At 43.1% G+C, this 13,734-nt stretch overlaps 1 protein-coding gene across 1 annotated transcript in view; it reads right to left on the reverse strand.

Moving 5' to 3' along the window:
• MAML2 (mastermind like transcriptional coactivator 2) overlaps positions 1-13,734 on the reverse strand; it is a 370,306-nt gene that overhangs the window by 107,299 nt on the left and 249,273 nt on the right. The window contains exon 2 of the mRNA XM_012454819.2: positions 3,533-5,068. Coding sequence (XP_012310242.1) covers positions 3,533-5,068 — 1,536 coding nt within the window. The remainder of the gene's footprint in view (positions 1-3,532; positions 5,069-13,734) is intronic.

The raw sequence follows: 13,734 nt of genomic DNA on the forward strand, positions 1-13,734 counted from the left end.
ACTGATCAACAAATTCAATCTACTAATTTGTAGCAGAGAACCAAGATTTCCACCAATCACAAGGCTAAAGAGCTCCAAGTAACAAATCCCACAGTAAACAGTCCTATGTTTGACACAAAGTGAGTATGACAAGCAGAAACACAAAAATACATGACTAGCGTGTTCCTTCAGGATGTTTTAGTTGACAAATTTAAGAGTTGCTTAATTCCAAATCCCCCACCCTACCTATGATTTTGGTCATGAGTAACGGAGATTTAGCTGTTCTGGCATGAGAATAGACATTTGTACTGTCTTTATAGATGGTAGACTTAAAACTACTCTCTTGAGTTGAGAATACATGCCAACACACTAGATGAGACAATGAGAATCAGAAGACCCTTAAAAGTATGTATATCAAATAAAAGTTGCTTCTCAAAATAAACATCTTAAGAAGGAGCTCACTTTCTTTAATCGCCTCCAGAGAAAGCTCACACACCACACTTGCAATGCAGTATTGCTACACCATAGTTATCCCTTGGTTTTGACCCAAAGCAGCATTACCCGGCTTGACCGTTTGCAAAAATTGCCTTGATAGGATGAATGCAATAGTGTTGGTAATAATCTACCAAATGTGCTTTAAGCCCTGGAGACAATCCCGAGAGAAAACTCTATAGCTGTATTGAACAATAGCATCATTATTAGAATGTGTACACTTCTCTCCTAAATGTGAATTCTTTTCAAAGGTAATACTTACTTGACTACACAGCTGTAGTATACTTGCTGAAAACTCAGACACATGACTTTGGAATCATATGTTATGGGATTATTGAGTTGGAAGAGATAATGTGGTTCAGTCTATAAAGCTGGGACAAAGCTTTAAAGGGGTGGCTACTCTCTGCACAGAAGAGAGGTCCTTAACTTGAAATGCTGCTACATTTCCATCACTTTTTAAGGGCCTTTTGGAAGAGATGAAAATTACCTCTGTATCATATGTGTCATATGCTCTAGGAGAATGTAAAACATTATCTAAGGCATTGGAAGATGTTTGCAGATTTGGCCACCAGCACCCATTGGTGTGCTTGGGTCCTAGAAACTCGAGTGGGGACTAAGAGGTCAGAAATATGGTTTACAGTTGCTGATATCAGCAGTATCTCTGGAAACAGGACAGAGGATGTTGGAGGTGGCAGGGAGGCTCCCAGAAAAGGACGGATGGGGCACCGAAGATCCATATTTCCTGTTGTAAGTTGTCTATTTTGGTTAACTCCATAATGTTTACCCTCAGGAAGGCTAACAATTACACAGGGTGTGTGTGTGTGTGTGTGTGTGTGTGTGTGTGTGTGTGTTTAAAATTTCTTTAGCATCGCTAAAGAATAGAGATTTAGGATATGTTTTTATCACAAACAACTTAATCTACTATGTAGATAACGTAAGTAGGGTTCAACGTTAGCAGAATATTCTTTTTAAGAATTCCACAATGATCTATAAAGATCCCAGCATATCCTACCTGTGACCTGTAGATCCTAGTGGCTAAAAGTATAGACTTAAAAGTAGATTATCAGAACCCTGTAGCTGTTACTTATTATCTGTGTGACCTTGGAAAAGCTATTGAACCTCTCGGTGCCTGAATTCTGTCACCTGTAACATGGAAATAATGGCATTTCCCTCAAACAGATGAAATGAGATGCCATAAGTAAGGGAGGCGGAAGTCATGCTGGTTTTAAATGCTAACTTATTGCTATCTCATTATTTATAATTTTCATTTTCATAGTCAGAAGTCTGGGCCTAGAAAGGGTAAACCACAACACACTCAAGCTGCTGGATCATGGAAGAATTAAAGATAATTCTCTTTTATTTCCCCAATGCTCTTTATGTTAGGATTTGGGATTTACTCCAATGCCTCTCCTATACAATAGCAGTGCTTGTTTAAAAACAACATTTGGTGGTTTATGGCTCTTGCCATAATCATAATAGTAATCAACTTATTCTAGACTCTGGGCTGAGAATTACCTCATTTTATTTTCAGTACACCCCTAAGATATTTTCTTTTCCCTCCTATTGATAGGTCAGGAAATAACGTAGAGTTCAGTGAGTTCCTTGAGGTGACACAGCTGGGACCGTCAGAGTAAGAATCTGAACCTACATTCATCTAAATCAAAGTGCCTACATATAGCATTAGAAAATGGTACCACAACTTGTTTTTAAATGCTCCCAAAATTGCCTGGGTTAAAAAAGAAATTTTGTAAAAATATATATATGTATGTGTGTGTGTGTGTGTGTGTGTGTGTGTGTGTGTGTGTGTGTATGACTCTACTCCAAGTCCATTCTCCATAATCCATAATGTTTTAAAAATCCACTTCTTAAGTGGAGAAGAGCTGAAAGCTGTCCTTAGTGCGTAATTTTTGAATCCTCACTGAGTCTGGTGTTCTGGCCAACATCTAGGGCAAAGGTTAGCCTGGACAGAGTTTGTGGTGTTCGTGGCATTCTTTTCTGGGCAGTAGCCATGAAAACTGCTCTAGGAATGTTGTTGGAATTAGGCTCTGTACCATCGCACTGTCCTGAGATATTATTCTGACATATTATGTGCTGTCTTTGGGCTTACGCAGATAACGTAGACCTGTCAAATTACACACACAAAGCAATATTCAAAGTTCCTTCCTTCCTTCCAGGAAGAGTCTTTTCTTTCAAGTTCCCTGGGGATCAGGGCTTACTCATCAGTATGTGCTCTGGAGGCACAGAGCTATGTCTTCATACTGCTCATATCTGGGGTGGAATAAACCTCTGTTTTATGTTAACCAAAGGACATAAGGTAACCAGAGATTTTTTTTCTCTGTTTATTCACGATGATTTCATCCTTTAACACTTAACTCAGACATTACTTTTCCAGAAGCCTTCCCTGATTTCCCTGTGCTGGGTCAGATACCCAAACTCTGTGCTCTCATATCATTATTCTTTCTACCTCGTATTAAAACGGTAGTTTAAAATCCTGTCTCTCTTTCCTTACTGTTCTTGCAGACAGGGATCATGTTCTATTTAGGGCTGATACTCGGTCCACATGCATCACAGGGAGTCATCGCAGGACCATTATGATGGATTGGGCATCTAGATATTCTAGTTGGTTGGTGCAGGTATAGATCAGTCATGTAATACTCAATCCCACCTCTGGCTTTATTCCAATAACTCAGCATAATTGCAACATCTCGTACTCAGAAAGTGCATGCTGACTTAATGACTAATTTACTGCCTGGATAAATGACCATCTGATTGACAACTGGATATGTCACTAACGGCACACGTTATAATGCTCTAGTCTGAGTAAGACCTTTGATCATTACAGATCACAATGACAGTAATGCTCTACAAGGAAGTACTAGCCCTGGCCCCAGACGCCCCAAATGAACCAGGCTTTATGAGGTCTTCATATGACTCCATCAAGACCACTAGTGTCTTTGGTCTTGATCTTGTCGCAACATAAACATAATGGTAACCAAAGCATAACAATCAAGCTAAATGGTCTCTGGGAACTCCGTATTTGGGGTAGTAGAGTCGCCCTTACCTGTCTCTGTTGTTGGGAGACTTGATATCCCATTCCTGCAATGGGCTGATTCTGCATTTGCTGAAGTAGGATCTTTTGCTGAAGTGGCAAAGGTGACCTTAGCAAAGGCTGGCTTGGTAGAGATTGGGTGGGCTGAGAAGACGGCTGTGGCTGCTGCTGCTGGGCTGAAATGGAGCTCTGCTGCTGCTGCTGCTGGGCTGAAATGGAGCTCTGCTGCTGCTGCTGCTGCTGGGTTGAAATGGAGCTCTGCTGCTGCTGCTGCTGCTGGGCTGAAATGGAGCTCTGCTGCTGCTGCTGTTGGGTGTAGTGTAGGAGAGAAGGCTTGTTCTGGGAAGGCAAAACAGAAGGCATCTGCTGGTTCGCTTGATCTGAGTTAAAGTGAAACAAAGGCTTGGTGTTGCCCTGACGGGGCTCCACGGCTGGGTGCGGGTTGTTAATAAAACTTCGACTGAGATCCTGAGGCTTTTGCTGCATGAGCACATCCAGGTGCCCGCCCTGGGCCGAGGGGCTGGCCTTGTACATGTAGTTGGCCATTACTTTTGAATGGCTGCTGCCGCCAGCTACCCCAGACATGGGGGAGCTCTGTGGGCTGAATGTCTGCTGACCAAAAGAAGGGCTGGGGATTTTCTCCTGCCCAAATGGACCTGGGGATGGTCCAGCAGAAGAGGACAAGGCTGACCAGTTGGTAGGCTGGTGCTGCTGCATCCGGGCATGCTGCTGACGATTGGCAGCTATCTGTTTGAGTTGCTGGGCATGAGACACTTCCTGCCAGCTTGGCAGGGCCCGGCTTGCTCCTGAACCTGTCTGAGGCTGAGCCTGGCTCTGAGAGACTGAAGGGATTGGAGACGAGGTGGAGAGGGCAGAGTTGGCCATGGAGAATGCGGGGCCAGCTGATGGGGGCCTCAGCTGAGGAGAGCCTGAGGGGCCCTGAGTCAGGCCTGGTGAGTATTCACTTTTGATCACGATTTTCTCCATGGACAAGGAGGGCCTAGGTGTGCTCCTCTGACTTTGCTGACCCAAGTCAATGTTAAATGGGTCATCCTGCTTTATGGTGGCATTGATCATGTTCTCCAGTTCAAGGTCACTCATGGGAGGCACAGATATGTTGGTCAGTTCATTGAACAGTTCCTGCAGCTCAGGATCCATCAGTTGTTCGCCAGGGTCATCTCCGTACCTATTAGAAAAAATATTCTCTTGGGCCATTTGGCCATCCATGTGCTTACTGCAAGACAGAGTCTCTCCCGGCTCCTTCTTCACCTCCTTTAAGCCCATGTTAAACAGGCCATTGCCAGGAGAATGTGTATGGGATGGCAGAGTGTTAGCCTTTCGCAGGGGGGCTTGGCTCATAGGCAAGGTCCCTGACATAATCTGACTTTGTCCGTTATTTACTTGGAGGCCACCTTGTCCTGCAGAGAGATTCTCTCCAACACGAATTCTTTTGATATCAAGAAATGAGTTGTCCACAAAGCCATTGGGCCGCTTGCTGTTGGCAGGAGACAGGTTAACGACCTGTTTTCTTTTCAAGGAACCCTGGAGCTGAAAGACAGAAGGGAATAAAAGGAAAAATATGAGATATTAATCTAGTTATGCTTCTAATAAAAAGTGATGTGATATTTAAATGTTTCTTCTATTTATACACAAGATTCAGTTTTTTTAAAAAAAGGCACAAAGAGCAGAAATGAATCACAGCCTGGAATATAATGAAACTCTCAGTAGCACAAAGAAAACAAAATAAAATATTTCTGGAGGAGCAGGTCAGTTAGGTTAGAGGTCACAGTGGTTCCCATCAGTGGTTCATAGGTCAATGGATAAAGATTCCTTCAAATATCATAAGAATTTATTCACAGTACCTAAGGTTAAAGCATTGTTATTTTCTGGAGCAGGCCAAAATATTCCACATACATGGACACACAACCCCTCACAGCTACAGATGATCAGAGTGTGCACAATTTTAACCAAGACAGAAAACGCTCACAAGTATAGAGCTGGGACCAAATCTCCAGCTGCTTTTTTTCACAGACTCAACCCCTTCATCACTACTATCCTCTAAGTGAGTAATTAGAGTAGTTCTCAGGTCTAAGGAGAGATTCTATTATTGTTCATCAATTTTTCTTCCTGTAATTCCACTGCTTTGAAGACAAGCCCATGTAGCAAAAGCCATGAGATGATCCTTCTCATATGAGGTACTTTAAGCACTGATTTTTCTGGGAATTCATTTCTTCTGTTTTCTGTATCTAAACCTCATTACTAAAATGAAAGTGTTCATTGGTCAGGCTCTGGAATCAGACTAAACTGAGCTCAAGTGCCAATTTTGTCACTGGGTGCTGTGTGATCTCAGCAACTTACCTGAGCCTCAATTTCCTAATCCAGAAAATGGTGACAATAGCACTTAACTAATAGGAAGAAATGAGATAATGCATATAAAAGTTCAGAAAGTGCCTGTTATGGTAACAACTCAATAAACAACAATTTATATTTATTTATAGTAAGTACAGCTTACTATATTCTGAAAGGGAAGTGTGTCTCTGAACAAGAAGATGTATAAGTTTTTCATGAATATTAAAGTGCTTCATTCACAACCTAGCAATCAGATTATACTTTATGAGCCTTAAAATTTACAAAGAAAGGCTTAAGAGCCATATAATCGCACTAATAAATTAAAAAGAAACATAAAACATTCATTATTGGTTCTCAGATCCTTGTGGATTTGTGTCTAAAGTGAGAGACCCTATCTATCAAAATGTGGATTTCCCAGTGCTGCAGACCCACTGAAATTATTCAGTGTTTGCTCGGCATAACTGCAAAATACCTGAAGCAAAAAAGGCATTTCCCAGATAGAAAATTCTATCACTTCTCCTTTCTTCTCTTCTCAATTACGCCTACTCTCTCACCTGCCTGAAGATTTCTAGGTAGACTAATCAAGAAAACGGAATTAACATAACTGAGTATACATTACACACCAAACGCATGAATATGGTTACTTTATTTCCCTTAATCTGCCCAACAATCCCATTAGGAAGGTATTATTACCCTTAATTAAAATAAGAAAATCAATACTCAGAGAGGCTAAGTAACTTGCCCAGGATCACACAGCTAGCAAGTGGGCTTTAACTAAAGGTCTGTGTGGTTCTAAAGCCTATGCCATTTACACTCTAACATGCTGGAATTAGCTCGTTTAGAGCAAGGTCAACCTATGGTCAACCTCGTATGAAGGCGGTACGTACAGAGACATCCTAGATTTCAGGTAAAATGATGAGGAATGTGGGAATGGCCAGGATGCAGTGTAGGGCTGGATGGGAAAAATCTGCTTTTTGTCATTCGGCTCATCAATGCGTGTTTCAGGCATCCCTTATCTGTGGTTTTGCTCACTCACAGGTGGTAAATAGTTATGGCGAATGTGCCATGTGGGTAAAACAGATTATAACCTTACATCATTGCTGATTGGTAATCAGAGAAAGGAACCTGGCCCGAGGCTGATGATTAGTCCCTTTCACGGGAATTTTGGATTTGGGGAAAGTGAGACCAGGCTCTCTTTAGATGGCTGTATAGTGATCTACAAAACGTGGGAACTGTTGTTTCATTATGTTAACTAGAGCCATAGAGAAGCAAATCTGTAGAAAGAGAAAAATGAAGCAGAGGAGAGACACATGTTTTCATCTAATTCCGGGGCCTGTTTCCAATCCCGTCTGCTCTGCATTTCTCTGTTTTCCTTGATACACTGATACACTATGGAATCTTTATAATGAATTTCCCGATTGCTTAAGCTAATATAAATTGGGCATCTGTTACTTTCAGCCAAGAGTTCTAACCAAGCTCCCTGAGACTTCATGTTTAGTGGAGAACACTGCAGCAAGGGGCTGGGCATGCTTTGGACCCAGGTGTGAAGCATCCCCTCTCCCTCATCTCTGCCGTCTCTGTGTGATTTGCTGATTCCTAATCTTGTCTACTCGCTGGTGTAGACATCTTCACAGAACATAGCCAGCCATCACCACGTTCGGCAGAAACTCAAAGTTGCCACTGTCTGTCCTCATGGGGTCAAGAACACAGACCATGTTGCTTCTAATTTATTTCAACATCAATTGCATTTTGAAGGTTCCTTCACAACTAGGAACGAACAAAGGAGTACATTCTTTCTCCAAATCTGGGTTATCACCTTTGATTTATTTTCCACTGCTTTGAAAAAACCCGTTCAGCCAGATTCTCTCACTGCTCTGGCCACTCCCTGGGCATCGCAGTCAGTACACACTCTGGGAAACAGCGCTCACACTTTCCTTAAGCCATGAGGATTGTAGAGACAGTCGTGATAACTGTATAATCTTGAGTCAGTTACTGAAGGCCTGTGTGTGAGATACTGCACTAAGCACTTTATATGGATAATCTTATTTAATTCTCACAACTCTCAGAATCTTCAGAACACTATATAAAGTTGATACTATTTCTACCCCTGCCCCATTTTGCAGATGAGAAAACGGGTTTAGAGATTGAGTATCATTTCAAAGGACAGACAGAGTAAGCAATGAAGCCAGGAATCAAACCAGGCATTCCTACTGCAAAGCCTGTGCTCTGTAGTAAGGACGACCCTAGGCCCTGATGGAGGGAAATGATACCCACACCCGTGTTTTCAGGAAGCCAGGGATCTCATCCTGATTCTGCCATTAACTTGACTTGCTACTTTAGGGAAAATATTCTACTTCTCTGGGCCATAGTTTTCTTCTCCTTTATAAATGGGATTATCTCTGAGATCATTATCCTGCCCAAAGCCAGAAAATAACAAGCACTAAGGGAGGGAAGTTTGTGTCCTATGCAGGCTGTGCGGTGGTGTAAGGTCACACCAAGCACAGCTGCAGGGATTCTTCAAGATGGGGACGGAAGAAGTGATGTGTGATTTCGTTGGGATAAAAGACATCCATCAGAACTTCACCGGGCATGATACTTTACCGAGAGAATTTTGGGCATAGGCTGTGCCCTGCCTTCTAGCAGTTTCTAATCTGGGTGTATCACCGAGGACCACTGAATGCAGACATGCAGTAGGCACCAGGCTACAGTTTCTAATCTAGGTGCATCACCGAGGCCCACTGAATGCAGGCATGTAGTAGGCACCAGGCTACAGTTTCTAATCTAGGTGCATCACCGAGGCCCACTGAATGCAGGCATGTAGTAGGCACCAGGCTACAGTTTCTAATCTAGGTGTATCACCGAGGCCCACTGAATGCAGACATGCAGTAGGCACCAGGCTACAGTTTCTAATCTAGGTGTATCACCGAGGCCCACTGAATGCAGACATGCAGTAGGCACCAGGCTACAGTTTCTAATCTAGGTGTATCACTGAGGCCCACTGAATGCAGACATGCAGTAGGCACCAGGCTGCAGTTTCTAATCTAGGTGTATCACTGAGGCCCACTGAATGCAGACATGCAGTAGGCACCAGGCTGCAGTTTCTAATCTAGGTGCATCACCGAGGCCCACTGAATGCAGACATGCAGTAGGCACCAGGCTACAGTTTCTAATCTAGGTGTATCACCGAGGCCCACTGAATGCAGACATGCAGTAGGCACCAGGCTACAGTTTCTAATCTAGGTGCATCACTGAGGCCCACTGAATGCAGACATGCAGTAGGCACCAGGCTACAGTTTCTAATCTAGGTGCATCACTGAGGCCCACTGAATGCAGACATGCAGTAGGTACCAGGCTACTGGCTTCAACACCATACAATCTAAATGATTCTCAAGCATCACTTTTTGCTTTGAAATATTTCCTCTGCTGGACTAAAATTCTTCTATTAGATACATGGGTTAGAATTATGGTACAGAGTCTCTCAAAATATAAATACTCCGTAAGCAGTAGAGGAGGAATACAGTCATTCATACCTCAAGGAGAAATAGTTTATGAGAAAATTCAATGCTGACTTACCAGAACAAGGATAAAGCCCTAAGGCCACAAGACCTAATCAGGGGAGTGGTGTGGAATAAAGGCAAGAGTTTCAATGGAGAAGGATGGGGGCAGGCCTATGGGAGTTGGGAGCTCCATACCGCGGACCTTTGGGGGCACTGGGAGAAAAGATAAGGGGGAAGGGAGAATTATTAGGGCAGTAATGTCCTGAGGGGCAGCGGGACCCAAATCTTCCAGAAAACAGTTATTGACACTGGAAAGGCAAAGGGAAGACTCTCCAAAACAGATCTTCCACCCAGGGCTGACCTGTGCATTAGGCATGGGAGACACAGTGCCCAGCGCTCACAACAGGTATAAGGACCCACAAAAATGGATTAATATATTTTAGAACAGAAGGGAAAAAAATGAGAATTTAGGCTAAAGAACTGTTTCAATAGATGTTAATTTATTTATGTTCATGGCAACATGGTCATAAAATCTAATTTTTAATATCTTTTCAAGGAATAAGGGCTTAAGAGGCATGAGTACCTGTGGTCTATGAAGCCTCTCACCTCTTCACTACTGTGTGCTGAATGCTCATTCTAGACAAGTGCCCTGTGGTGTAAGTTCTCGTTTAATCTCATGACTCTCTGAGGCTTGCATTCTTATATATCCATTTCATAAGTGAAAACATTGAGGCTCCTGACATTAAGATTACACAGTAAAGATACAGAGGCAGGATGCCAGCCCAGACACGTCTGGTTCCAAAATCCTAATTCTGAAACACTAGCCACACCGTTCTCTTCCCTTTCGGCCTCTGCCTTGCCAAATGCTGACAGTGTGCTGGACACAGTGGACCCAGACAAGCAAGACAAAAGGCCAGTAGAATGAAGATGCATTGCGAGCACAGGGCAGGGGTAAGGGCGTTCGGGACACGGGGTTGGATGGCAAGGAGAGAATGATGACATCATTGGTGGGAGGTTGATGGTGAAAGCTCCGAGGCTCCGGTGTAGAAGAGGGAAGAGACAGAGGGTCATTCTGTCAGTCGAAAAGATTTACTAAGCACCGGAGAGAGTTCTGAACCATATCCTATCAAATCACCCCTGGCACGAGGGAAAATACGCAGATGATTAAGCCAGCAGCAGGATGTGAAGGCTCCAGTCAGCACGGCCTCTCAATCTTCGCACTTTTTCCACTACCTAGGTGGATAAAGAGCTTTTTTTTAATTTTGCATGACAAATCTGTGTGCCACAATTATGTTTAATTAATGAGACTGTGCATTTAATATCACCCTTTCACTGACCATCTAAGGAAGGGGCTTGTTTGGGAACGATTTTCAACAAGGCAAGTCCAGTCTGGTTTGCAGATGACATAGAAATCACTGTACTTTCTTATGCTGAGATCCAGCAGACTGTTTCTTTTCACTCCCGTCCTCGTTCTCATTCTTCCATTTGAACACCTAGATGCTATTTGAGGCCTGCGGTCTCTGCTGGGGGAAGGCACAGGCCTGTCCCGGGCAAGGTCCACACACACTGGCCTGCCTGCCCCAGGGGCGGGGGTTGAAGGTATGAGAACGCCACAGCAGAACTGGGGCTGGGGTCCTCAGTAAACTGCTTCTTTTTAAACAACTATCTATGCCTCACTTTAGCAAAGGACTTGAAACATAAACTTTCTGGAGGGATTTGAAAATGCCATTATTGCACAATCCCTGGTTTCTGTTTCTTCCCCTGCTCCCTATCCTTCTCCACAAAATAAATGCATTCTTTGTCTCCTGCGCTGCCCTAGAAACACAGAATGTGCCACACAAAGGTAACAATTCAGTCCATAGGTCACTTTTCTCCCCCCAAGTAGACTTCTGTCTTTCTCAACCAGGCATAAACACAAGAAGCAAATCTGCCACTGCCTAGATACTCAGGGGAATATCTTGGTGCCATCATCTGTAAACTTTCCTCGGGCCATTTTACTCATGGCTGATTAGAGATAGGGCTGGGGACAGATAACATCAGAAAGATACCAACCCAGAAGATAATATATGACTCTTGATTTGATTCTTGAAGTAAAAGTGTCGAGGATCCAGGAATAGTAAATTCCAGCTCCTCATGTACTTGGAGGTGAGAGCAATTCCTTCCTACGTTTCCAGCCCCAGCACAAAATAGGGTTTTCAGTCTTTTACTAAAGACAGAAAAAACCTTCCCTTCTTATTTGGCCCTGTGAAGTTCTGAGCTTCTGGGTATTACCAGATATTATTTTATGGCCACAGAGTACTTCATTTGCCCAACCAGATTTGAAGCTCTTTTGAGGGTGGGCGTTGCCTTACACTTCTCCAAGTTTCTTTCAGTACCCACCACAATGCTAGACATATTCTAGGTGTTTAAATAATTATTCATTGACCTCAGTGCCTGGGAAGCTGGATCCTTCTAACTACTGAGTGGGAGCAGTAAAACAATGGTAAAAAGGAGGCGGTGGCTTGTGGGGAATTTTCATACCAAATTCAAAAGCAATTTAATGGTTCCATGAGAATTTTGCCTGAGTGATTATTTTCCTTCTGTTTTTACTTTAAAAAAATTTTAAATATATTTTTTAGTAGAGATGCAGTGTTGCCATGTTGCCCAGGCTGGTCCTGAACACCTGGGCTCTAGCAGTCCTCCTGCTTCAGCCTCCTAAGGGTTATAGAGATTACATGTGTGAGCCACCATACCTGGCCATTGATTATTTTCCTTTAAACCCTGAAGTCACGAGAATGTGAAGCCCTGAGAACTGGAACCGTGAAGAAAATGTAACTGGGACTGCAGCCATGTGCCGACACACTTGGCTAATTTTAAATTGTTTTGTAGAGATGGGCTCTCACTATGTTGCCCAGGTAGTGTCGAACTCCTGGACTCAAGGTATCCTCCCACCTTGACCTCCCAAAATGCTAGGATTACAGCTGCGAGCCACTGTGCCTGGCCCAAAATAGCTCCTCTTTACAAAGCCCTAGATAAAGCTTTATACAGAAGCAGGAACAATGCAAACTCAGGTTCTAGGTGGAGAAAAGCAGTCAACATACTGCCCTTTGAAGGCACTAAATACCAAGCTCTCCCATATTCAAAATGTATTTGATGCCTTCCCCCCTCCCCTTTCTTAGATTTAATGGTTGGCTTGTGAAAGAGTAACTAAATGACTTGGAATTTGCCTCAGAAACACTCATCATTACAGGGTAGAGAAAAGGCACTTCATAATGGCATTTTCTCAGCTTGGACACTTCCATCACTTCTGCATGGAGAATGTTCCAAATTTATCTTTAAACAACAAAATAGTCATTGAGGAGAAGGGGAAGGGAACCAGCGCAACACTACCTCAGAGAGGGAGACATCCTCTCTCATCAAGATAAATGGGAGGCTATGGGTTCCAGAAAGAGCACAAGATTCAACTGCCAATAAACCTGGGATCCTCTGTGTCCGTGTGTTCTCATTGTTCAACATCCGCCTATGAGTGAGAACATGCGGTGTTTGATTTTCTGTTCTTGCATCAGTTTGCTGAGAATGATGGTTGCCAGATTCATCCATGTCCCTACAAAGGACATAAACTCATCATTTTTTATGGCTGCATAGTATTCCATGGTGTATATGTGCCACATCTTCCTTGTCCATTCTATCATCAATGGGCATCTGGGTTGGTTCCAAGTCTTTGCTATTGTAAACAGTGCCGCAATGAACATACGTGTGCATGTGTCTTTATAACAGAATGATTTATAATCCTTTGGATATAATATACCCAGTAATGGGATTGCTGGGTCAAATGTAATTTCTATTTCTAGATCCTTGAGGAATCTCCACATTGTCTTCCACAATGGTTGAACTAGTTTACACTCCCACCAACTGTGTAAAAGTGTTCCTATTTCTCCACATCCTCTCCAGCATCTGTTGTCTCCAGATTTTTAAATGATCGCCATTCTAACTGGTGTGAGATGGTATCTCAATGTAGTTTTGATTTGCATTTCTCTAATGACCAGTGATGATGAGCATTTTTTCATATGTTTGTTGGGGATATTGGGGAGGGATAACATGGGGAGAAATGCCAGATGTGGATGATGGGGGGATGGAGGCAGCAAACCACATTGCCATGTGTGTACCTGTGCAACAATGCTGCATGATCTGCACATGTACCCCAGAACCTAAAGTACAATTAAAAACAAAACACAACCTGGGTTCCAAATGCTGCTCTGTTCCTATTTACTGTACAAGTCTAAACCAGTCACTTACCTTACCAGTATGATATGGACAATAATACCCCATGTCTCGGGGTTTTAGTGGGGATTAGCACAGGCACGTAAACATCAGCATTATTCCAAGCAC

The sequence above is a fragment of the Aotus nancymaae genome, unplaced genomic scaffold, assembly GCF_030222135.1.
Source record: "Aotus nancymaae isolate 86718 unplaced genomic scaffold, 86718_ANA_hifiasm-v0.15.2.pri h1tg000012l, whole genome shotgun sequence".
In the NCBI taxonomy this organism is placed as follows: Eukaryota; Metazoa; Chordata; class Mammalia; order Primates; family Aotidae; genus Aotus; species Aotus nancymaae.